The sequence below is a fragment of the Podarcis filfolensis genome (genome assembly GCF_964270895.1).
Source record: "Podarcis filfolensis genome assembly, chromosome: 7".
NCBI lineage: Eukaryota > Metazoa > Chordata > Lepidosauria > Squamata > Lacertidae > Podarcis > Podarcis filfolensis.
The window spans coordinates 67,768,997-67,792,870 of NC_139603.1; the positions used below are offsets into that span (position 1 = coordinate 67,768,997).

Sequence of the window (23,874 nt, forward strand, 5' to 3'; positions counted from 1 at the left end):
ATACACATGATTAGGACAGTCAAGCAAAAATTCAAAATAAATCTCGACTTGCAGTGCCAATTAATGTGGCAACTCCCCTATGACTCTGCAAAGCCTGTGAAAACTTAAACTAGCATTCTGTTCTCTTCCGGCTGCTGTTCCCATGACAACAGCTCTCTAAATCACAGAAAACAGGTCAGGTTTTTAAAACTACCCACAGTTTCCCCCACTAGTTTTATACTAACCAACCTGTTTAAGATCATCAGAGGACTTGTTGCCATAGCAGCTGCGGGAGACAGTGGAAAAAAGAAGACCATTATGTATTCAGAGGGACAACAGAGAGAGGCAGCTGCCTGTATATTTGCCACTTCCTCCCTCATCATCTCTTTCACCGCCCTCATCTGTAAACCTCTCTAGGCTCTTCATTACTTTTCAGTTTTAAATCCAGTATCCAAAGCATTCCAAGGAAAGGTGTAGACTCCCGTGCCCTAAATTTAGCCTGGAGAAGAGGATCCCAGTGCTATTAAAATGAATTTACAAGCCATGGTCCCTCACGAATCGTTTTTGTGTATATATACTGAAGAATGCTAAATATAAGTTACTTTCCATACTATTTGCACTAGAGCTGGTCTACTTTCTCACTGTCAGTTGGTTTTGGAACCCTAAAATGGGAGAAGGGTGTCAGCAAAATGTGAATTCTTCCATTTCATTTTGGGAGCAGAGGGGTGGGAAGGGAAGCTTCTTAATTTACTTGAATTAAAATCTGCAGATTGTGCAGCACAGCAGAAGATAAGCTCTGGTCCACCACAGTCACAGTCTTTCCTTCTCAGAGTGTCACCTAATGATATATAAATTATTTTAAAGATGAAATAAAGTGTTATTCCTTTAGCATCTTTCCCAGAGGCACCCGAGGAAGACAAAATGGCAAACAGTTCTAACTGCTACTGCCATAGTACCAAAGGTGCCAGTATAGTGACACCTTTTATTTAAAGACAGAAATATAAGCATCCTCCCCACACCTTGAAACTATTTTAAGCTCAATTTATGGTCTCCAAAATGCCCACCACCAGTTAACTACCTGTAAGTAAGAGTGGCAAAGGGGGGCAACCATTTTGACCCATCCAAAATACTTCAACACAGAGAATGGGATTCGCCTCTAACCTGAATAACTTAAAAAAGATCTGGAACCATACTGTAATCTTTTACATTTGGTGCCAGAGTATGGTCTGAAGGTATATGAGGACACCACCTTGATGAAGCTAAGTAGGTCAGGGTCTGGATAGTTCTACTTTGGGTTCCATGACAGAAAAAAGGCAAGATATTAATGTAATACAATACAAATAAATACATCAAGTGGGGACTATTAGCTTCTGGGAGCCAAGAGGAGGGAAGCAAATTCAGGCAAATACAAAGGGCCTTCTGGGTAGTGGTGCCCGCCCTGTGGAGCGGCCTCCCATCAGATGTCAAGGAAATAAACAATACCTGACTTTTAGAAAACATCTGAAGACAGCCCTGTTTAGGGAAGCTTTTCATGTTTGATGTTTTATCGTGTTTTTAATATTCTATTGGGAGCCACCCAAAGTGGCTGGGGAAACCCAGCCAGATGAGCAGGGTATAAATAATAATAAGTTGTTGCTGTTGTTGGTGTTGATGATGATGTTGTTGTTTGCGAAGCTACTTTAAAGAATAGTTAGAGAATAATGTTGCTTCCAAGCTCCCAATGCATTCTTATGGGAGACGTGGTGATTATGATCCAAGCCTTTAACGGTGTAAGCACTATGTATTAGCAACCACTAAACTGGTACTATCCTGGTATAGTAATTCATATTATTATAAACCTTTTAAACTGGGGTGGTATTGTTTTTGTTTGCTACTATGTATTAATATTTTCGTGTTTTTATATTGTAAACCACCCTGTGATCCTCAGATGAAGGGTGGTAAATGAATGAATGAAAGAAAGGTTGGGCTACAGATTCTATGCTATGTGGATTCATAATATGTTTTTAAATGTGAATATATATATATAAAAACTTCAGCTAGAACACACCCAATGATGTACATAATTAAACTTAAAAAGCACAAGTTCATTTAAGATGTAAATTATCTCAGAACTAGGCTCATGATAGTCAAATTGCCTGAAGTCCAAAACCCAAATCACACTGATGTGTAGGGGGCGGGGGCGGCTATGAAATATCTGGTCTGGTCTAGTTACAAACATTTCAAAGCTGTCCCTGAACTCAGAAGGCTACTGAGCTATGTGCATGAGATGTATTAATATGAACAATTAGTTACCAAGGCAACGAAGACAAATATAACTGCTGCTTCATCACACTATTCTCACCATTTTATTTTATTCATTAGAGTCCTCAAACTATTCATGAATTATGAACCTGTTATGCAACTAAACAGATGTTAACAGAGCTGGCCAGCAACCTTCACAACCTACCGATTCTCCTAAGAGTCAATTCACTACAAAAACCCTTCTAGCTTTTCTTATGTGCCCAAGGCCTTGTTTTCATTTAATCTTGATGTTCTAGGAAAGATAGCATTTCTGAACTTTGTGTTGAATCTTAAAAGAAGCAGGAAAGGACTGTGAAATTTGTTGCAGGAAAATCTGCCTTATCTCATAAGTGAGCAAGGAAACACATGAGATGGAGTGAAAAAGGAATCCAAAGTTTATTTCTGCGCAGAAGTTTGGTCCAGCGGGATCACTCCTCAAAGACTGAACCCCAAACACACCTACAAGCCATCTTTTATAAACATCCCAATCAGAACCCGTGAGTCCTGTCTTTTCCTTATATGGTAAGCATGCTTAGGCTATGCTGTTGGCCTGTGATTGGTTCCCTTTTGCCGCATAGCAGAGTGTGCGCACTGAGTCGTGGCCTCTATGTCTACATATCAAATGCCTAGCTTTCCTGTACTTTCAAGCTATGGTGCAAACAAATCATCACCTATAGCTTGATCCTCAGTAGGCAAGCGTTTATACATCAAAAGCAATTTTCTAGCCATTGTAGCTTTTACGGTAGATTCTATCATGCGCCTAAGGGCCTGTAGAAACAAAGGTATAATACATGCCAGAATCAACAACAACAAAAACATAACCAATAATCCTCCTATCAAGGTTTAAGGCCTCCCATCTGGGGAAGCCATGAAGACAACCAATCCAGATTCCAACCCTCCCAAGACTGTACTGGAACATGGGCTACCGCTTCTATATGATCAGCTAGAGAACGAATAGCCTCACCATTATCAGATATGTTGAAACAACAAACAACTTTTGTTAAATTCAGTGCGTTACACATCCCGCCCTGTTTGACCAGGACATAATCCAGGCCCATTTGGAGTTGCAGAATGGCAGTTCTACTTTCATCTAATTGTGGAGTCACCACCCACAGAGCCTGAGCAGTTGTGTTGGTGACTATTTCCACTACAGCCTGCAGCCTAATGATGCAGTTCAGATTATAAATAGGCTCCTGGAGCCCCGCGACCAATTCATGAGGGTCCCATGAGTGTGCTCAATGGTCCACCTGTGGAGAGAATATATGACACGGGAGAGAGACTACACTTGTTTCTTTAGCACATGGTCACCCCATTCCATTAATCCATGGTATAAGGGCTGAATAACAGGTGGCAGTCCACCAAACATCAATTCAAGTGGTGAGACTTTTAATTTTTCCTTAGGAGAACACCTAATGTGAAATAGAGCAAAGGGTAACACTTCAGTCCATTTTAAATGAGTTTCCTTGCACAGTTAGGCTAGTTGAGCCTTTATTGTCTGATTCATACGTTCGCTTTTTCTCGAACTCTGGGACCTCCAGGCCAATCACATCTCCCAGTGGGATCCCATTCACCTTCTCTCTAGTTGGTTAGTATCCAACCTCCACGCCACTGGCCTTGTCCTCTTCCTCTTCCTCTCACTATAATTCCTCTACCTCTCACTGAGCCATGTCCTCCTCTTCCTCCGCATTCCACTCTCGGGCATTCATTCTTCCAGTGTCCTTCTTCTCGGCATATAGCACATTGGTTCGGGCCTTTGCCAACCTCCTTTTGCTCCCCAGCCTCCTTGTGGGAAGTCTGGCTGCTATGGCCGCTGTCAATAAATCCACTTCCCTTTTAAACTTCCTTTTTGCTTCCTTTTTCTCTTCCAAATCTCTACTCATATATACTTTCCTAGCTACTGCCACCAACTGTTCTGGATTCATTCCAGCGAATCCTTCCAGCTTCTGAAGCTTCCTTCTAATGTCTGGTGCACTTTGCTCCACAAAACTCATATTCACCATTCCGCGGTTTTCAGGAGCCTCTGGGTCTAATGGAGTATTGGTCCTATAGGCTTCATGAAGTCTCTCCAGGAAGGTGCCCAGAGACTCATCTGTTCTCTGTATGATTTCCTTCACCTTGCTAATATTCACTGCTCCAGCTTTCAAGCCTTCTATTATGGCCTGGTGGTGTTGCTCAAGCTTCCTTCTCCCCCCCCCCCTTCGTTGGGGTCTCAATGGGGGTCTTGATCTGGATAATTCTCCACCACCCAGGCCTGTGTGTTGGCCGCCCCATGCCTCTCTGCTTCTCACCTGAGCCAATCCTGTGCTTGTTGATCGACCCTTTGCCTTTCCTCAGTACTGAGAAAGGTCATCAGTAATTGCCTGCAGACTGCCCAAGTGGGATAATGTATTTCCATAATTGAACTAATCAAATCTGTTATGGCTTTGGGCTTTTCAGAATAGGGTGGGCTATGTGTTTTCCAGTTCAATAGATCCATGTATGAGAATGGCACATACGTCCATATCCTAGGGTTATATTTTTCCTTATTATCTAGAGGGGTTGTTGGATTAGGCACTTCCTTTAGGGGGAAGATTCTTGCCCCTGGGATCTTGTTGCATGGACTGCCCAAGGATTCCAGTGCCGCTGCACTTGGATTGGGATCCGGGCAGAGACCATATTCTGAATTTTCTTGTCGCCCTTCCTTTTCAGTTTGCTCTGCCGCCCCTGTAGTCCCAGCCTCTTTTTGTTTGTTATCACCCGATCCTTCCTTTCCTTTAAGTAGTTTTGGATAAATGAGGGCATAGGGAGGGGGTTGCTGCCAGTTCCTGGTCAGGGTCAGCTAGGATAGCAGGGGCTGTAGGCTGTAAGAAGGATTAAGGATTAAGCACATAGCAGGTAACTTCAGAAATGTGTGTTGCTAAATAGCCATCAAACTCTGCAGCTTACTTCTGAATATATCTGCATAGGATTGGGAATACGGCCCCACAAGGGAAGGCAACTATCAACAGAAAAGTTGCCCACCTCTTGTATAGTGTTAGGTCTGTAAGCCTATATATGCCTTGGATCTGCACATGCACACGCACACACACACATAGTGCAACATGGCTATAAGATCAGAAGCTTTTGCTTCTGCTTTTAAACTAAATTTATCTACCACAGATTATTTTTTTTAAAGTTGTGCAGAAACATATTTACAGAAATCATTGCATTTTTAAATTCATTAGGGTAACGGCAGCTAAGATATAATACAATAAGACTCTAATAAAATACCAATTTACATTGTTTCTGAGATTTCTATCTAAATGCTGTATATTATCCTTAATCATTTTAATGATTAAATCATGTTATTCTATTACCTAATCAGCTGTCACATTTAACGTCTGTAGCGCTAATTAAATACTTGCTATTTGCAATGTCATCGTTTTGGAGTGATTGTTATGTTTTAATGTATTTGTTGTTCTAAGAATACATTAAAGAATCATGCCTTTTAGTAACAGATGGCTTTTTAAAAAAAAAAATGCACAAGGCATCAAAAGTGTACTTAAACAACAGTGTAATGCCGACACATGATATGCACGTTCTGTGTTTAATGTTAAACAATCTGGATACCAGACCTGTTTGGTAGTAAGTTTAGCAAAGGCAGGAATCTTTCCTTTGGCACTGATGTAAAATGCATTTGCCTTCTCTATTTGAATTATTCTACCCAGGGAGAAAAAGAGGCACTTCACTTAACATGTAGATGCAGTTAAGATAATTGATTCAATCAGCCCTGATGAGACTTTTAACAGTTATCTTTCTAAATTAAATCAATTCCTAATACTAATGCCTGCATTTTTTGAGCCATTAAGAAAACTTATCTCTTTTGGGGAATGTAGACGCTCATTCATCTGTTAGAAAAATAATGCAAAATTTAGTAACTTTTATTAAAGAATGTGCTTTTAAAATAATACTATACTATTTCATGATCAAGCTAGCATGTTGACTGTTTTATTTTTCAGCAGCTTTTAGAGTATAGATTAGGTGGTTATTCCTTTATCATTTTAAAAGCAGTAAACAGATGGGGAGACAATCTCTGCTAGCCAACTACAATCCTAAAAGGCAGGCAAAAGAACATCAAGATACTTGCAATTACCGTATTTTTCGCACGATTGGACGCACCGGACCATAGGACGCACCTAGTTTTCAGGGGGGGAAATCAAGGAAAAAATATGATCCCCCCCCCCCGCAGCTCTGGGAGCAGTGGACAGGCTGCACGCAGCCTGTGCGCTACTCCAAGACCTTCTCCCTGCTTTTGCGGGAGGTGGCAGAATTCCCCCACCTCCCGCAAAAGCCCACAGGAGCCCCGCGTGACTCCTGCGGGCTTTTCGACCAGGAGGGAGAAGGGACTGAAACGGCCCGTCAGTCCCTTCTCCCTCCTTGGGGAAAAGCCCCCAAGAACCGCTCGCTCTTTAAAGGCTGCGCGGCTCCTGCGGGCTTTTCTAGGAGGTGGGGGAATTCCTAGAAAAGCCAGCAAAGCCGTGGAGCTCCTTTAAAGAGCGCACGGCTTTTGCCTGCTTTTGCGGGAGGTGGGGGAATTCCCCCATCTCCCGCAAAAGCCCACAGGAGGGAGAAGGGACGGACTCGGCCAGTCAGTCCCTTCTCCCTCCTTGGGGAAAAGCCCCCAAGAGCTGTGCACTCTTTAAAGGCTGCACGGCTCTTGCAGGCTTTTCTGCGAGGTGGGGGAATTCCCCCACCTCCTAGAAAAGCCAGCAGAAGCCACGGAGCCCCTTTAAAGAGCGACCGGCTTTTGCCTGCTTTTGCGGGAGGTGGGGGAATTCCCCCATCTCCCCCAAAAGCCCACAGGAGGGTTGGAGAGTAGCGGGAAGGCGTCGCACGCCTTCCCGCTGCCCCCCAATCTCTGGGGCTGCCGATGGGGGAAGCGCTGCTTTCCCCACCGCCAGCCTCAAACCCGGGTTGGAGAGTAGCGGGAAGGCATCGCTGCCTTCCCGCTGCCCCCCAATCTCTGGGGCTGGCAATGGGGGAAGCGCTGCTTTCCCCACCGCCAGCCTCAAACCCGGGTTGGAGAGTAGCGAGAAAGCATCGCTGCCTTCCCGCTGCCCCCCAATCTCTGGGGCTGGCGATGGGGGAAGCGCTGCTTTCCCCACCGCCAGCCTCAAACCCGGGTTGGAGAGTAGCGGGAAGCCGTCGCACGCCTTCCCGCTGCCCCCCAATCTCTGGGGCTGGCGATGGGGGAAGCGCTGCTTTCCCCACCGCCAGCCTCAAACCCGGGTTGGAGAGTAGCGGGAAGGCGTCGCACGCCTTCCCGCTGCCCCCCAATCTCTGGGGCTGGCGATGGGGGAAGCGCTGCTTTCCCCACCGCCAGCCTCAAAGAGCAGACTCTCCTGGCTTCAGCGGAAGCAACGCAAAGCCTCCGGAGCGCAGGCTTCGGAGGCTTTGCCTTGCTATCGCTGAAGCCAGGGAGCCTGCATTCACTCCATAGGACGCACACACATTTCCCCTTCATTTTTGGAGGGGAAAAAGTGCGTCCTATAGAGCGAAAAATACGGTAAGTTTTCTTTCAACCTCCGTACTGCTATCACTGATGTCCAATTCTCTGAACTGACTCTTATGCTTGCACTCAGAGGGGCCAGCTTCTCTGGATGATTGAGGGGGCCCGATGCAATGTCCTGACGTCACATGCACGACATCATGTGACATTGCAAGGAGCCAGGGGGCAGAGTCCAACACCCTCTGAACACTGAGGGGGCCCAGCACCCTAAAAATATAATAATAATGATGTTCCCAAGTGTCTCAGCCATCAGGAGCTGGTGCCTATTCTTTCACTTAGGTGATCCTACGTGAAACTCAATCCTTCATTTTTAGAAAGAATGAAGATATTGACCCCTGTAATGGTCTGACAAGAATTAAACTAAGAGCAGCTACAGTGTCCTAAAATAACACTGGATGCTGATTCATTTTTTACATTTTGGAATTTAAACTGCTACCCTATTCTTTTAGAACACACAAAATTAGTCATTCCTGATTGCATTCACTGATAAAATCCTTAACTAGATCCCATTAAGGCAAAATCCAACAGAGATAGAAGAGAGTTCCTTAGAACTGAAAGTTATCCATTATTTACAATTTTCATGAATTACTTAAAGACTGTATGTCAGCAATCTAAAAAATTGATGTCAATTTTAGAAAAGCATGAAATGCATGCTCCACCATGAGTTATCCTTTAACAAGTGTCAGTACCTATAGCCAATAATATGAGTAACATTTCCCAAAGCAAACAACTAGAGAAAATAATTGAATTTTCCACATACTGTACTACTCAGAACACCTACAACGATTATTACTGTCAGCTCATAGGAAGAGCTACAAAGTGTGATGGTTAAAATAACTGATAACAAAATCTATATACTTCATGCATGACTATTGCTATCACAAAAAAATAGATAATACTTCTTACACCAGTTTAACTCAATTTTCTAATGGGTGACCTTAATGTATACTCCCATACAGTTAAGGTGGACAATACAAGTAAAATATTGATCAATTAAGTTAGCTTAAAGATGTATATACAACAAACATTTGCCTGGTTAACACACTGAAAAGTGGGCGTTTGTTTTTACACTAAAAAGTGTGTACAGAAAACATTCAGCAGGATAGAAGGAACAGACCTATGATTGAGTGCAAGTGAAACTGAAACAGAGTCTAATAAGCAGCTAGTCATAGGATGTTCACAAACATCCTAAATGGCTGAGAATGAAGAGTCAGATTCATTGGTTATTTCAGTGGTGATAGAGAGAGAAAAAACTGCTGGATCACAAAGGTTTCACGTACCAAATAAAGAATTTTATCAAAAAACTGCAGTTTGCTATTCAGAGAAGATGGGAGATGCTGTCAGAGAGAAGAAACCAAAAAGATAAACTAGGTCACTTCTACATTGCTAGGTTCAAGTTCATTTGACAATATGTAATTTTGCATGCACATTGGGAGAATGCACATAGTGGCCAAGACAAGTCTCTAATAGTACAGAAAACGATGAAGGGAAGGGACCACTAAACTGCAGAACATGGAATTCACAATCTGAAAAACCCTACATTGCATCCTGGATCAGTGTTTGAAACTTCCATTGTTCTAGGTCTAGGCACATTTTGCAACAGGGAATTTCATTAGGGCAACCAGTTTCTGAGCTCTGGGTACAGTACTGCACCTAAAATTTCAGATTAAAACAGCAGAGTGGAAGGAAAGGTGGACTTTTTTCTGCCTCTCCATTTCCAGCTACTCTCTGAAGACTGGAGAAGAGATCCTCTAACACTGTCCTGGATCATGCTATGTAGGTGGCCATATTCCTAAGCGATTGCTACACTGCTAAGAATTCTGTATAGTGTTCATGTTCGCTGACCTCAGTTAGAATTAATACACCATGCAAAGATACCAGGAAAGCAAACTGTACAGCGGTACTTACAAAATCAAAATCACCATCTTGAGGAACCTTCCAGTTATCAGGAAAGACATTCTTCGATATATGGTAAGATTCATGCATATTCTGGTTGCAGTTTTCATGGCTTTTATTCTTGGAATCCTGTTTATCAAAGTAGTCCATAAAAGAAGGTCGCTGAGCCTGGGGTGATGTTGCATTTCCTAGTATGAAAATTAGAAGGCTGTCGTTAAAATTTAAAAGAGAAAAGCAGTAAGTTCCAAGTAAACTGTGTTTATAACGGAGCTGATCAAAAGATATCAATAGGCAGAGTTAATGTTTGTTTCCTAGCAATTGGGTTCCCAGGATAGGGTGACAGGGCAAACAAGAAAGAGGCATGCAATCAGAGCGACAGAAACCTAATGAAATACCACTGTGATGCAAATGAGTGCAAAAAGTGGCTTACGGCTCAGTTAACTCAGGATACATCTACAGAATTAAACATAGTTGGACTAACATAATGTTTGCAAATCCTGAAATTGAAGTCCAATATTTCTTTTCATTTTTTAACATTGACACTAATATAAATGTCCCTCACATGAACAGAAACACTCCAGCTTCACCCATAGCATATAAAGATTCTGGCAAAACAGTGCCTCCAACTCCCATCCCAGCAAGGGTAGTACAGAAGGATACCATGGTTGATGATATCAAAAACTGCTGAGAGGTCCAAGAGAACCAACAGGGACATACTCCCCTAGCCCAGTTCCTGGCACAAGTCACCCACCAAGGTCACCAAATCCATTTCTGCCCCATAATCAGGCCTGAAACAAGATTGAAATGGATCTAGATAATCAGTCTCCTCTAGAAACCCTTGGAGCTGAAATACCACCAACATGCTCCAGTACCTTGCCCAAAAATGGGATATTGAAGCAATCATCCAATACGGTGGGATTCAGGGATGGATTTTTCCATGGTGGTCTTATAACTGCCTCCTTTAGGCATGCTGGCACTCTGCCTTGTTGTAAGGAGAGGCATTGACCTCTCCCTTCACCCACTCAGCCAGTCCGCTGCTGACTCTTTTGATGAGCCAGAAAGGGCAAGGATCAAGCACACATGTGGTAGCTCTCACATTTCCAAGATTCCTGTCCACATCCTCAGGCTGTACAAATTGAAAAGCATCCATTAACTCCGGACTTAAGGTTGTATCCAACAGTGTGTGAGGGAAGTTCCATTCATGCAATGGGTCTTCTATTTCCTCTACTCTACTCCATATGCCCCCCCAAATCTGCTCTAGAGGGGCTCCCAATCCCCCAGAGCAGATTTTGAGGGCATGCCCAGAGCAGGGAGAGTGGAGGCGTCTTTCGCATCATTCCCAGAAGTATGTTGCATTAGCAGAGCTGCAGCATTGGATACACCCCTAATATCCCCTCTTACAAGTGGGACAACTCAATGAGAACATTCTAAGAAATGAAGATGCAGATCAATCACATTACATCTATGCTGAAAATTTACAATTCAGTCTTTGTAAATAACTGCATTGGCAGGATTTTTGCTTCTTATGTTTATGGCTTTACAAGCTGATCTTTAAGAAACTATTCACAGGACAAAAAAAATGTCTACTTTACCTAAAGAAAAAGAACCAACTAAGAATCTCAAATTTGTGTATCAAACCGTATGGCAAAGTCAAGAAGACCATAGAAACCAAGAGCCACTAGCAGCATCCTCCATATGTTGTGAACTACAACTTCCATAATTCCTGATCTTTGACTGTGTTGCCAGAGCCTGATGGGAGTTGATAGCCCACAACAGCTGTAGGACACTACATTGGCTACCCTTCCATAGAGAAAGGGCAATTATCTCGTAAGAAAAGGGAATCCTAGGCTCATGAGGAAACTGTAATAAATTGGTCTGACACATGTTATAAGGTAATCTTACAAACTATTTAAGCGATCATTTGGAATACAGCTTTGGTAGGAACAGCTAAACATTGCTGCAGGAAAGGAAAGTCATGCCTCACTAACTTCTTGATATTCATTCCTATTACTACAATAATCCACAAGAGAATTGCACTGACATCACTTGATTAGATGCTCAGAAAATGCAGAAGTTCCACATTAAAGGATAATCTCTAACTTGCAGAGTTTCACAATCATTTGCAGAATTGGCTGATTACTATCTTAAGCATAGCTTGGGAGAAAGATTAAGCATTTTCAACTCCAAAGAAGCTTCCAGATACAAAGTTTTTAGGAAAGAAAGAAAGAAAGAAAGAAAGAAAGAAAGAAAGAAAGAAAGAAAGAAAGAAAGAAAACCAACATTTACAGAGAGTCCCTACCTGCACCCTGAAACTGTATTGCTAATTTCCCCAAAATGTGTTAAATTGTTGCTACACTTTGCTAGATATAATGGAGAGGGGTTATAGTTTGGTTTCTCTCTCTAGCACAGGGGTTGTCAACCTGGTCCCTACCACCCACTAGTGGGTGTTTCAGGATTCTAGGTGGGCAGTAGGGGGTTCTACAGCACAAGCCGAATCCTCCTTCCATTGAGCACTGGTGGGCGGTAAGGAAATTTTACCATCAAGAAAGATGCATTAGTGGGCGGTAGGTATAAAAAGGTTGACTACCTGTGCTCAAGCATTTCCATTTAAAAGGACTGCAGGGATGGGAAAGATCACCACTGGAGACCTTAGAGAGCCACTCAAGGTCAGAATAGTCTGTACTGTGCTAGATGGGCAAATGGATGGACTCAAAATAAAAATGCAAAATCAACTAACACAATTCTTGTTGCCAGAGATGTCACCTTGACATGACCTTAATCCTATGCCCTTGAAGGCGGCCATCATCAACTGAGAACACACTGGATATTTTATCAAGACTATATTAATTTTATAAAGGTTTGCCTTTTAGTGCTGTTGTGAGATTTCCCCTCATTTTTCTCTGGCACACAAAAGCAGCCACTTTGGGGGAAACTGAGGGGGGGGACACAAAAAGACCCTAACCCTAAAAGGTGGGAGAATGAAAATCATTGTGGAAAAATGCCTTATGAAAACAGAAACTTGTATAAGCGAACTAGCAAGCGTATTTAGTAAGGATGTGGGCTTTCCAAATTAAAGCCAGATGAAACTGTAGAAAAGCAAGAGTAGGTCAATCAAACTGTACCACCATAGAAGGACTCTAGAGCCCACTTGATTTTCCAGTCTTCCAGGTTCTGTTTTCTTGTATTGATATAGTGCATCCCTTTCTCACCAACAGTTTACCCACACAAGCCCCTACTCCTGAAAAAATATAAGGCCAGAAAACACAATGCTATTTATTGCTAGGCTGTGTATTAAAATGTTAGGTTAGAATGTCAAGCTTTGTTTTGTTCCAGATCTCAGCTTTATTTGGGCACAAGTCCCTATTTGTTGGGGGGAAATATGTTTTTACTTATTTTTTGTCATAGCGCCCAGGGGCCTCCAAGCATGGGCGCCTATAAATAAAAAACTTATTATTGTTACTTATTTTGTCCTTGAGCAGGAAAATAGAAAGTTGAGGGAAATATATATACAAAATCTAATGTTAGCAAAGTTTTAAAGATGTCCAATAGTTTTGCATTGCTAGGAGAGGAAGAAAATTCCCCCTCTGTCTAAACACATTTATTTCTGCAGTTGTGTGGCTTGCTGCAAAAAAACCATCTGAGAATGTGTCACCCAAAAATCTACACATTTTAAGCAATCTGAAAGGGAGATCTGACCCAAACTAAATCCCAGTATGTCTGGGGCTACTCCTCCCTTTAAAAGACGCCTGCTCCTTGGGAGAAAGGCGATGGCAAACCTAGACAGCATCTTAAAAAGCAGAGACATCACCTTGCCAACAAGGGTCTGTATAGTTAAAGCCATAGTTTTCCCGGTAGTGATGTATGGAAGTGAGAGCTGGACCATAAAGAAGGCTGATCGCCGAAGAATTGATGCTTTTGAATTATGGTGCTGGAGGAGACTCCTGAGAGTGGACTGCAAGAAGATTAAATGCATCCATTCTTAAGGAAATTAGCCCTGAGTGCTCACTGGAAGGACAGATCGTGAAGCTGAGGCTCCAATATTTTGGCCACCTCATGAGATGAGAAGACTCCCTGGAAAAGACCCTGATGTTGGGAAAGCTGGAGGGCACAAGGAGAAGGGGACAACAGAGGGTGAGATGGTGGGACAGTGTTCTCGAAGCAACCAGCATGAGTTTGACCAAACTGCGGGAGGCAGTGGAAGACAGGAGAGCCTGGCGTGCTCTGGTCCATGGGGTCACGAAAAGTCGGACACGACTAAACAACTAAACAACAACAACAACTCCCTTAGTAACATTGGAAACCATTGTTGTAAAGCTCTCTGATAATTTTTATGATAGAGCAGTATACAAAGACCACCAGATCATAGGTTCCTCCAAATGCATCATCTATAAGTCGCCTTTTGCTTCTCCCAGAATACAATTAATTCCAACATGAGGAATAAAAATGCTTTCCCCCACTCATTTCTGAACCCACCCTATTCCTGTGACTGTGGTTTGTTTTAACTGTTTTTAATGCTGCATTTTTTATTATTGCAACATGCCCAGGGATCTGCTGGTGAAGGGTGGAAAATAGGTTTAACAACAACAACACACAGTACTGGGCTGAGAAAAAGCAATCCTGCATCACTGGTGGAGTAGAATGAATGATTTTTAGGAATATTTAGGGTTAGCAACTCTGCAGATTTATCAGTCACAGCGTTTCACATCTTCATTGCATCCTAAAAGAGCTACATTAAGAGACAGAGAACCAACAGATACAGAGGGCTGCCAGTGAAGCAATCACAGCAACTTTGCTTCTACCCAGTCATTTTTCACCTCAAGCCAGACTTCATGGCTTTGTTCTCTCCAGACTAACTATGAGCCATAGCCAAGAACAAACCTTGGTTACAACATGATTAGTCTGGAGAGAGCTAAACCATGAGCCTGGTTCAGAGGACAAGCAAACTATGAGGGAGAAATGAAGAGGTTGCATGAAACAGGCCAATGAAATCATCTAAAAACATCCTGGGGTTCTCATCTCATGCTCTGATTTCCAGAAAGGGAATAGTCTTTCAGCTTACGGTGGGCAGACACACTGTGGGAAGAGGCAGGAAAGTTCCTTCCTCGTAACATGCACAAGACCAAACAGATCATATGTTAAGAGACTGTACGAATTCCTCTCTCAAGCTCAATTCACACATAACCCATGAGCCATGCTTACCACCAAGACCCAAACTGCATGAATACAGGAAGAATGCCCACATGTACTGGTATAATTTTTAACATATTTAAGAGAACCATCTGAAAATAAGTGATTTCACAGTCGTTTTAAAAAAATCAAGTGCACCAAACCAATCCTAAGAGCTGCTTTATTGAACTGCTTCCCAGTTTGACATTTGACAGGAATTTTCATGTCTTTGCACAATTGTAACAACCATTCACAATCTTTAAGTGAATAAGATAGTGCATTCAGTTCAGCTTCACAAGTACTTAAGCTAACTGTTGTTTGCTTCTTGCATGACCAATCAAAAAGACCCTGATTGTACATGTAGCAAACTCCAGACGTACTTTTCCTGTCTGTAGTGTCACTTCCAAAACTTGCATCTGCAAATATCTCAAGACCACCAGACTTCTGATTGTTAAATCTCAGTCTGTAATGCATAGTGCCTTTCAAATAGCGTGCTATGCGTTTCAGAGCTTTCCAATCCTTAACAGTAGGATTGTTGACTTGTCTGCTTAGCAAATTACAGCTAACAGCAATGTCAGGTCTTGAACATCTGGCAATGAAGTTTAGTTTGCCTAGCACACTTCTGTACAGTGTAGTGTCAGAAAATGCTTCTTCAGTGTCATCTACCTGATAACCTGTTGTCATCGGTGTGTCTACAGGGTTAGCATCCATCAGGTTTAGTTTGCTTAACACATCAGCAATTTTCCGTGACTGGTGTACTAGAATGTTACCACCTTGATCTCTCTCTATTTCCAGAGATAGGTAGTTGTTTACCTCACCAAGATCTTTCATGTCAAAGTGCTCTTTCAGTTGAGCTAGGGTGTTATTGTACATTGTGATATCTTTCCAAAAGAACAAAATATCGTCAACATAAAACAAGCAATACAGCTTCTTTTGCCCCTCCTCTTTGACAAATACACATGGATCAGCTTTCCCTTGCTTAAAACCTAGAGAAAACAATACTTCAGCGAGTTTTGTGTGCCAACACCGTGCACTTTGTTTGAGACCATAAAGAGACTTCTTTAGAGCACAAACAAATCCCTGTTTTACCTGTACGCCATCAGGTGGAAGCATATAAAGAGATTCACCTAGAGATCCGTACAAAAACGCTGTATTCACATCGTGGTGACTAACGTGTAGATTCTCCTCTGCAGCAAGCTTGAGCATAAGCCTAATGCTCTCATACCTCACTGTGGGTGAGTAGGTCTCGTGATAGTCTTCACCTGGTACCTGTGAAAAACCTCTGGCTACCAATCTGGCTTTGTGTCTGACTATCTTGCCATTTTGATCAGTCTTCGCTTTGAAGACCCATTTGCTTCCAAGCAGTTTCATTCCTGGAACTACTGGAACAAGCTCCCATGTTTTGTTCCTCTCTAAGGAATCAAGCTCAGCCTTCATGGCATTTAACCATGGCTCAGCATCCTTTGAATCCAAATCCTGGATTTCTTTGAAACTTGAAGGTTCAAATACCTTCTTGGAGCTTTTAACAGCTGCTACTGCTGTCTTAGCAAATTCATCAGCAAATCTCTTTGGAGGTCTGCCTTTTGTGACTCTTTGTGATCTGCGAATTAGCCTTAAGTCTTCAACACTCTCCTCTTCTTTCTTAGGAGAAAAGTGACCTATTGTGAACAATGGTTCCTCCAATTCTTCTCGATCAGAACTTTCAGAGGGTCGCATAGAGGCTTTCGCACTCTTGAAATCCTCTGAATCACCCGATTCAGTCTCAGACTCAGAATCAGGACCTTCATCAGTGGGAGTGGGTGGTCGCGGCTGTGGCTTTTGCTGCTGCTGTTGCCTATCCTCAGTCTTATCGCTGTCATCAGGATAACATTGGAAAATTCCCACATTCTCCCCCCACTTGGCATTGTACTCAACACTTCTTGTGAGCCTAATTGTCTTAGAGTCAGTCATCATTATTCTGTAAGAACCTTTCTGATAACCTAGAAAGATACCATGCAATCCACGCTTGCCTAACTTGGAGATTTGTGGTGTGTGAACCCACGTCAGAACCAAAAATTCTCATGTGTTTGATGTAAGGTTTCTTGCCAAACATCTTCTCATAGGGGGTACAACCAATCGCTGAAGATAACCTGCGATTATAACTGTAAACAAAACAAGCCAAAGATTCGGCCCAATAACTTTCTGGAAGATTGGCATCATGCAGCAAGGTTTTTAACCCTTGAAGCAATGTCTGATTTGCCCTCTCGCAAAGTCCATTCTGCCATGGCGAGCGAGGACTAGACAAATCGTGAATTCCTTTCTCAGTCAGAAAAGCTTCAAACTGCTGAGAAGTGAATTCCCCCCCCCCCCGCGATCAGTGAAAAAAGTCTTTATCTTCTTACCATGCACATTTTCCAACCAAGCACAGAATTCCTTGAACCTTGGAAAAGCCTCTGATTTCTGCTCGAGATTGTACACATAAATATACCTGGAAAATGCATCAATGAGAACCATGAAGTACCTGTTTCCACCCAAAGAGGGCGATAGTGGACCAACCAAATCAGCATGAACAACCTGGTATGGTTCTGTGGCTTGCCTACTAGACACCTTACCTTTCGCAGCCATCTTCACCTTGTTTGCTGCGCATGCCTTACACTTCATGTGGTACCTGCAGGGTTTAATTGTCATACCTTCAACCAAGGCAGGCATTTTAGATACTGCCTCAAAATGCAAATGACCAAATTTCCTGTGAAAATCATGAATACATCCTGCATGCAAACCTTTGTTAGAACCTGCAACGCAACAAGTTTCATCCTGCACATCATCATCAAAATACAAAACAAACAATCAACATATTCAGCATGCGATACATAATCGTTTTTCTTTGTGATGGTGCACTTCTTGTTCTTGAAGGAAACGTCAATGTTCCGTTCATTTAGCTGCGCAACGCTGAGTAGATTGTGTGCAGCATCTGGAACGTAGAGCACATTGTGTATCGACAAGTCCAAACTGTGAAGAACAACAGTTCCGTAGCCTTGACTGGAGATCGTGTGGTCATCCGCCTGGTGAATCGCACCTTCCTGCGGTGTAAAAGACACGAACAGTCGCTTATCGTTGCATAAATGTCTCGTGGCTCCTGAATCAATCACGAAGAAAGATCTAGACGTCTTCTGGACCTTTGCAACCTTTGGAGTGAAGCGTGAGACCATTGCCTTGTGCTGCGTTGTCCTGGACACCGGACCTTTGCCTTTGCCTTTGCTTTTTCCACGCGATGAGCTTTCGCTGCGCTGCTCTGTCTTGGCCCTGGGAAATCTGCATTCCCTCTTCATATGGCCTAGACGTCCACACGAGTAGCATTTCACTGCCTTCAAAGCTTTGGCATCATCTGGTGGTTCCACTGCATTCTGGGATGACGTCTGTGAAGACTCCCCCTTACCCATGCAGCTAGCACCTCGGCGGTCTGCTTCATTCAGAATCACGGCAGTAACATGGGCTACTGTGAGCTGAGCAGTTGGCTGAACAGCAATCTGAGTGGCAACGGACTCCCAACTTGAACCCAAAGAACGTAGTATCATGAAGGAATACACAGCCTCTGGAAAGGTGAGTCCTCTCTGTTGCAGCTCATGTCTCAGATTCTGCATCTCCATCAGATGTGTTCGCACATCTGCACCTTCAGCAAGTGCCATATCATGCAGCTTGGCATAGTAGAACAAAGAAGCACCAGCTTCTGTTCTCAAATGAGAATCTCTCAAAGTGTCCCAAATTTCTCTGGCTGAGGTCTTTTCACGCAACAGACAGAGTTCTTCTGGGGATACTATCAATGTAAGTGTTCCCCTTGCTTTGGAATCCTTAGCTGCCCATTCATCTGTTATTGGAGCTGGGGGTGTGTCTGTAATAACTGTAAACAGACCTTCTTTTCGCAGAAGAGCCTCTGCGTAGAGCACCCAGTTCGCGTAATTCTTCTTATTGAGCTTTGGAATCCCAAAAGCATCAGCTAGCCTTGCATTAGCCATCTCTGCTCCTTTAATCAAGCTGCTTTCTAGCAGGCTGCGTCTGTGTACAGCAGCTGCATCCAAAAGCCCTTTTTAAAGTACTTTCGGTTTTCCAGCCTCTCAAGCCTGTGAGCCTGTGCCACGGCAAACGGCTTTAAAAGTTCAAAGTCCAGCCTTAAAGCCATTAATTAGGAGCTGGCAGGCTGCCCGGAGCAATGAGCACATACCTCTCATCAATCTTCTTGACTCGCAGAGCAGATATCGTCCGATCCGTCCCTCTGCCTCTGCCGGCGTTCCGATCCTTTGTTTCTTTGTTCCTTTGCCAGCAGCCATTCTTCAGTCCGATTGCGTTTTTCTGGGCCCATAACCAAAAATGTGAGATTTCGACCAGCTTTGGCCCATCTGAAGCTGAAGCTGATACAGGCTCGTCTTATCTTGAGCCCAAGCAGAGCGCTGTCATACACAGCGGAAGGATAAGCAGTATGTGCCACATTCTTAACTTTATTTACACTTCTATGCTGAGAGAATACAAACGTGCATCTTGCCTCTGCGACAGCAGATAAACAACTCCTCTCGGAAACAAAGAACACCGAGAGAACAGTGAAAAACAGGAAACCAGTGTACGTCACATCCAGTCTCCCATTCCCGTGGGAATCCAACAGTAACTCTGACTGTGGAAAGCAAAACAATGTCTTGTGACTGCAGTTGCTGCTCAGTGAGGGAAATAGAAACCAACAGTTTGTGGCTCGTATTGTGTTTATTTTCTATTTTGGTACTAGCCTTTGTCTTAATGGACTTGAGTGTTGAACTTTGATTGTTTTATGTGGATTTTATGATTTTAATTTTTTTTAATGACTGTCATCCAGAGAACTTGGGTTTTGGAGTGACTGATAAATACGTTAAATAAATAAATAAGTTCCAATATAACACAACTAAAAAAGGGGTGGCTATAGGGCTTCAAAACAGAACACATGTCAAAAGATGCATCAATAATTTGTGAAGTTGAAGTAACATCCACATTCCTTGGACACAATTTGTTATTAGGGGCAGATCATTTCTTTCCAGAGCAATGACATAGTTTAATGATTAACACAGAAACCAAGTATACTGCTGAAACAGCACAAAACTATTAAAGAATTTCACATATGACCACACTGCATTATGTGGAAGAAATTTATCACATACTGGGAGGAGATAAAAGGGAAACACTAATTGAGGACACACCAAAATCACAACGATGACTCATTCCAGTTTTTCTACACAGAACAGAGTCCTCTCTTCAAATAGGCAGAACAAAATCATATTTCCAAAAGCTGGAGAACTATCTCATCAAGTTTCATTATTAAAGCTAAGCAGTTTGGAGCCTGGTCAATACCTGACTGCGAGAATGTCTAGCAACAAGATGTAGGTAGCTTTAAGCTCAGTGTAGGAAGTGAAAGATGCATATGTAAATAATAGGAAAATTAAATAATTCCTTATACTATATAATAGTGAAATTAAGCATTTTATGACAAAGCTGCATGATCAGTCCAGTTCACTACTTTTTATACTTTCAACAGAATCTGGTGTCACCTCTTAACTGAGGAGGCAACAGTCCTCCATAAAGTATGGTTGGTAGCTATCTGAAGGGTAGATTTCCTTTGGATTAGGCAGGGATGGTATGTTGGGTTATGGCTCCACATTCTGGTCAAGGCAGGAAGTAAGAGGATGCTCCCATGATGCTCTAGTTTGCAGACTCACCAAGCTTGATACAAGAATCATGAGCCCATGAACTTAAAGAGAAACTTAGAAAAACAAGCACCAGAAAATAAACAGTAGTGGAAAGCCTGCTTCCAATACTATCAGCAAAATAGCTTAACAGATCAGTGGATGTATGGTCCCTATAAAAATATGTGCAGTCAAATATGACAGGGTGCAGTCATACCATCCGTGCTAAAGCGAAGGAAATCTACTGTTCAGGTAGGTACCAATCAAACTATTTATCTTCAGCTATCAGGGATCGTATGTTGGGATACACCAAAGCTAATCTTCTTCTTTGGAGATCAATTGTAGTCGAGTAAAATTGAAAAATAGGGCAGGTCCCTGGACTGCATCCAACTGTGCAATGTTCTATGGAAGGACCTGCTGAATGGCATATGAAATTATTTGGCGAAGCCCATGCAGTCACTTCCCAAACATCAGGAAGAGGCCTATTAGCAGTGAAAGCTGAAGAAGAAGCAGCAGCCATCGTGGAATGAGTAGTCAGTCTCAAAGGCGCTGGTATCTTTAACACCTCATAAGCCATCCATTTAGACAAAGTGTGCACACAAACCTTTCTACCCAGAGGTGCTGGATGGAAAGACACAAAAAGAGAATCTGCTTGTATGAGCAATTGGTTCTGGCTATGTACATTTTAATGGTTCTCCGTACATCCATGAGATGTACCATGATCCATTAGATCCATTAGATCCTTAAAGATGAAGCTGAGGGAGGAGAGGAAAACCACTCAAGATGAAAGTCTGAATACAAGACAGAAGAAAGATCAATAGCAACTAGCCTGAGAATATTACACAGGTGCCAACAGCGAACATAATTGAATTCATCATAACAAAGACAGGAAATGAACTAGAGCATCATAGGAGCCTCAGTCTGCTTCCAAAACCTTCTTTCCTGTCCTGAGGCATAATCCAACACACATCCCCTGCTATTTGGAGGGAACGTTTCCAGCCTAAATAATAGAAACAGAGTACAGATTAAAGAAGGGCTCGGTGTTCAGTGAAATGTAGTGGTGATCTACAGGATAACTAGTAAGTGACACTCAGTGCAAAAGGGGGACTGTTTTTAAGCCTGTTTCAACAAAATGTAAGTGTGGGCAGGTTTGAGGCATCCAAGTGGCAGGCTCTGTTCCTGACTTCCTTAAAACATTTACAGAGAGCATCCGCTTACACTGTTATATGTGCAGAGTCTTCTATCTAGGCTAGAGGTGACTAACATGGCACCCATAGGGGCACCTGCACCCATAGAGACCTTCCCTGGAGCCCAAAGGATCCTCTCCCCCAATGAAATTCAGCATGAAATAAGCATTCTATTGTAGCAAATAAAATAGGTTGTAGTATGCAAATATGCACATGGGTCCAAAGGACTGCTGAACCCTGGTCTATGCTATCAGGAACATTGCTTTTCAGTTATGCCCAAATGCCCAGAGAGAACCCTAAGACTTCCTAAGATGTACAGCTACATTCAGGGCAGCATTCTACAGAAATCTCATGAAAGTGCAGAAGTTCAGAGGCAGAACCTGCCACCACAATACCAGACTTTACAGACTTTTACAAGTCTGTAAAAGGTTATGATGGACCACAAACCCATGGAGTTGTGTATTTCCAAAAAATGAGAGAGGCTAGAGTATGTATGGGAAACTTAACATTAAAAGAGGGTACTTATTCTGCAATTAAAAGAAATGTTTTCTTAAAAGAGTTGCACAGTGTATCTTTCACATAAAAGGTAAAGGTAAAAGGTAAAGAACCCCTGGACTGTTAAGTCCAGTCAAAGGTGACTATGGGGTGCGGCGTTCATCTCGTTTCAGGCCAAGGGAGCTGGCGTTTGTCCGCAGACAGCTTTGCGGGTCACGTGGCCAACATGACTAAACCGCTATTGGCACACAGAAGACCATGACGAGTGCCAGAGCACACAGAAACAGTGTTTACCTTCCTGTTGAAGGAGGAACTATTTATCTACTTGCACTGGTATGCTTTCAAACTGCTAGGTTTGCAGAAGTTGGGACACTGCAATGGGAGCTCACCGTGTCATGTGGATTCAAACCGCCAACCTTCCGACTGGCAAGCCCAAGAGGCTCAGTGGTTTAGACCACAGAGCCACCCGCGTCCCTTTTCTTTCACATATACCATGGACTGGAAAGTTGTGCCTATCTCTTTGTGAATATATTTCCATCCAGAATAATTCATCCATTATTCTTCTTGGAACTCTTACATTTGCTTTACATAACATTATCTTCATGATGTTTTATAATACCCTTCTACCATATGTTAAATATTAGTTCAAGATTTTGATAATAAATCTCTCCATTATCCGCAGAAGTTTATAAAGCAAATACCTATTTCAGCATCGTACACAAATTAAAACATGTATTAAGTGTTTTATGGATTGAATCATTCTACTCAAGAGTCATCACTCATCAACAGAACTGTTTATTATCTTTTAGCTGGAGATAAAAATCCCTGGTCTACTGTACATAAGCACTACAAAATAAACAAAATCCTGTCTTAAATTGCCAGCTCCACTTCTACAAGTCACAACAAGCATGTTTCTAACATTCAAAGAAGTTAAATCTTTTCAGACTTTAATATGGCACATAAAGCTGCTTCAGTTCATCATAGCAATAGATTATATTAGGCTAATTTTGACATATGTGTATTTGCCAGACATATGGCAAGATAGCCATCAGATGGGCAACTGATGTTTCTTCTGCATTTCTGGAGAGAAAATATTAGATACTTTACATTGCCAGGAGTTATGACTGAACAGTCATACCACCAATGTTTTAACTAACTTCCAGCAGAGCTTTTGCAAAACTTAATTCAGCTGAATGTGTTGGGAGAGACAAAATGCTTTTGGAAACCTCAGTTAATATTTGAAGGCACTGGGCAAAAGGCAAGCAGTCATAATAGCAAAAGACAGAAAGTTTGTGACAAGGAGTTAGATTAATGCCAACATTGTACATTTACCTTTTGAACAGATAGTGAACACATTACACATCTCACGACACATTAAGCCATAAGCTATAATAAAATGTGTTTTTTCACCAACTGGCAGCATGCTAATGCATACTGCTCCATTCTAAGTTTTAATTTATATATTTTTTAACTGTCGCTATATCTGTATTGTCCCTGTTATACCTAATTGCAAATTCAAATGTATCCCTATCGTGTTTTATGACTTTCTTGATATTGTATGTGGGCTGGAACTGGTCTGTTACCGAAATAAAATTCATACTACTCCATTGTGCCTCTTTTGTCCTCCCCGCACCTCCTTTTCCTCAGCCAGACTCCTTTCCCTTAT

At 42.4% G+C, this 23,874-nt stretch overlaps 1 protein-coding gene across 3 annotated transcripts in view; it reads right to left on the reverse strand.

The window, feature by feature from the left end:
- STK3 (serine/threonine kinase 3) overlaps positions 1–23,874 on the reverse strand; it is a 111,458-nt gene that overhangs the window by 33,052 nt on the left and 54,532 nt on the right. The window contains exons 10-11 of one of the 3 annotated variants that reach the window (XM_083622729.1): positions 9,695–9,870; positions 229–265 (exon numbers count right to left, since the gene is read on the reverse strand). In XM_083622729.1, coding sequence (XP_083478855.1) covers positions 242–265; positions 9,695–9,870 — 200 coding nt within the window. In that variant the 3' untranslated portion in view covers positions 229–241. Of the gene's footprint in view, positions 1–228; positions 266–608; positions 642–9,694; positions 9,871–23,874 lie in introns of those variants that run through there. The other 2 variants (XM_083622730.1, XM_083622728.1) reach the window with 2 other exon arrangements.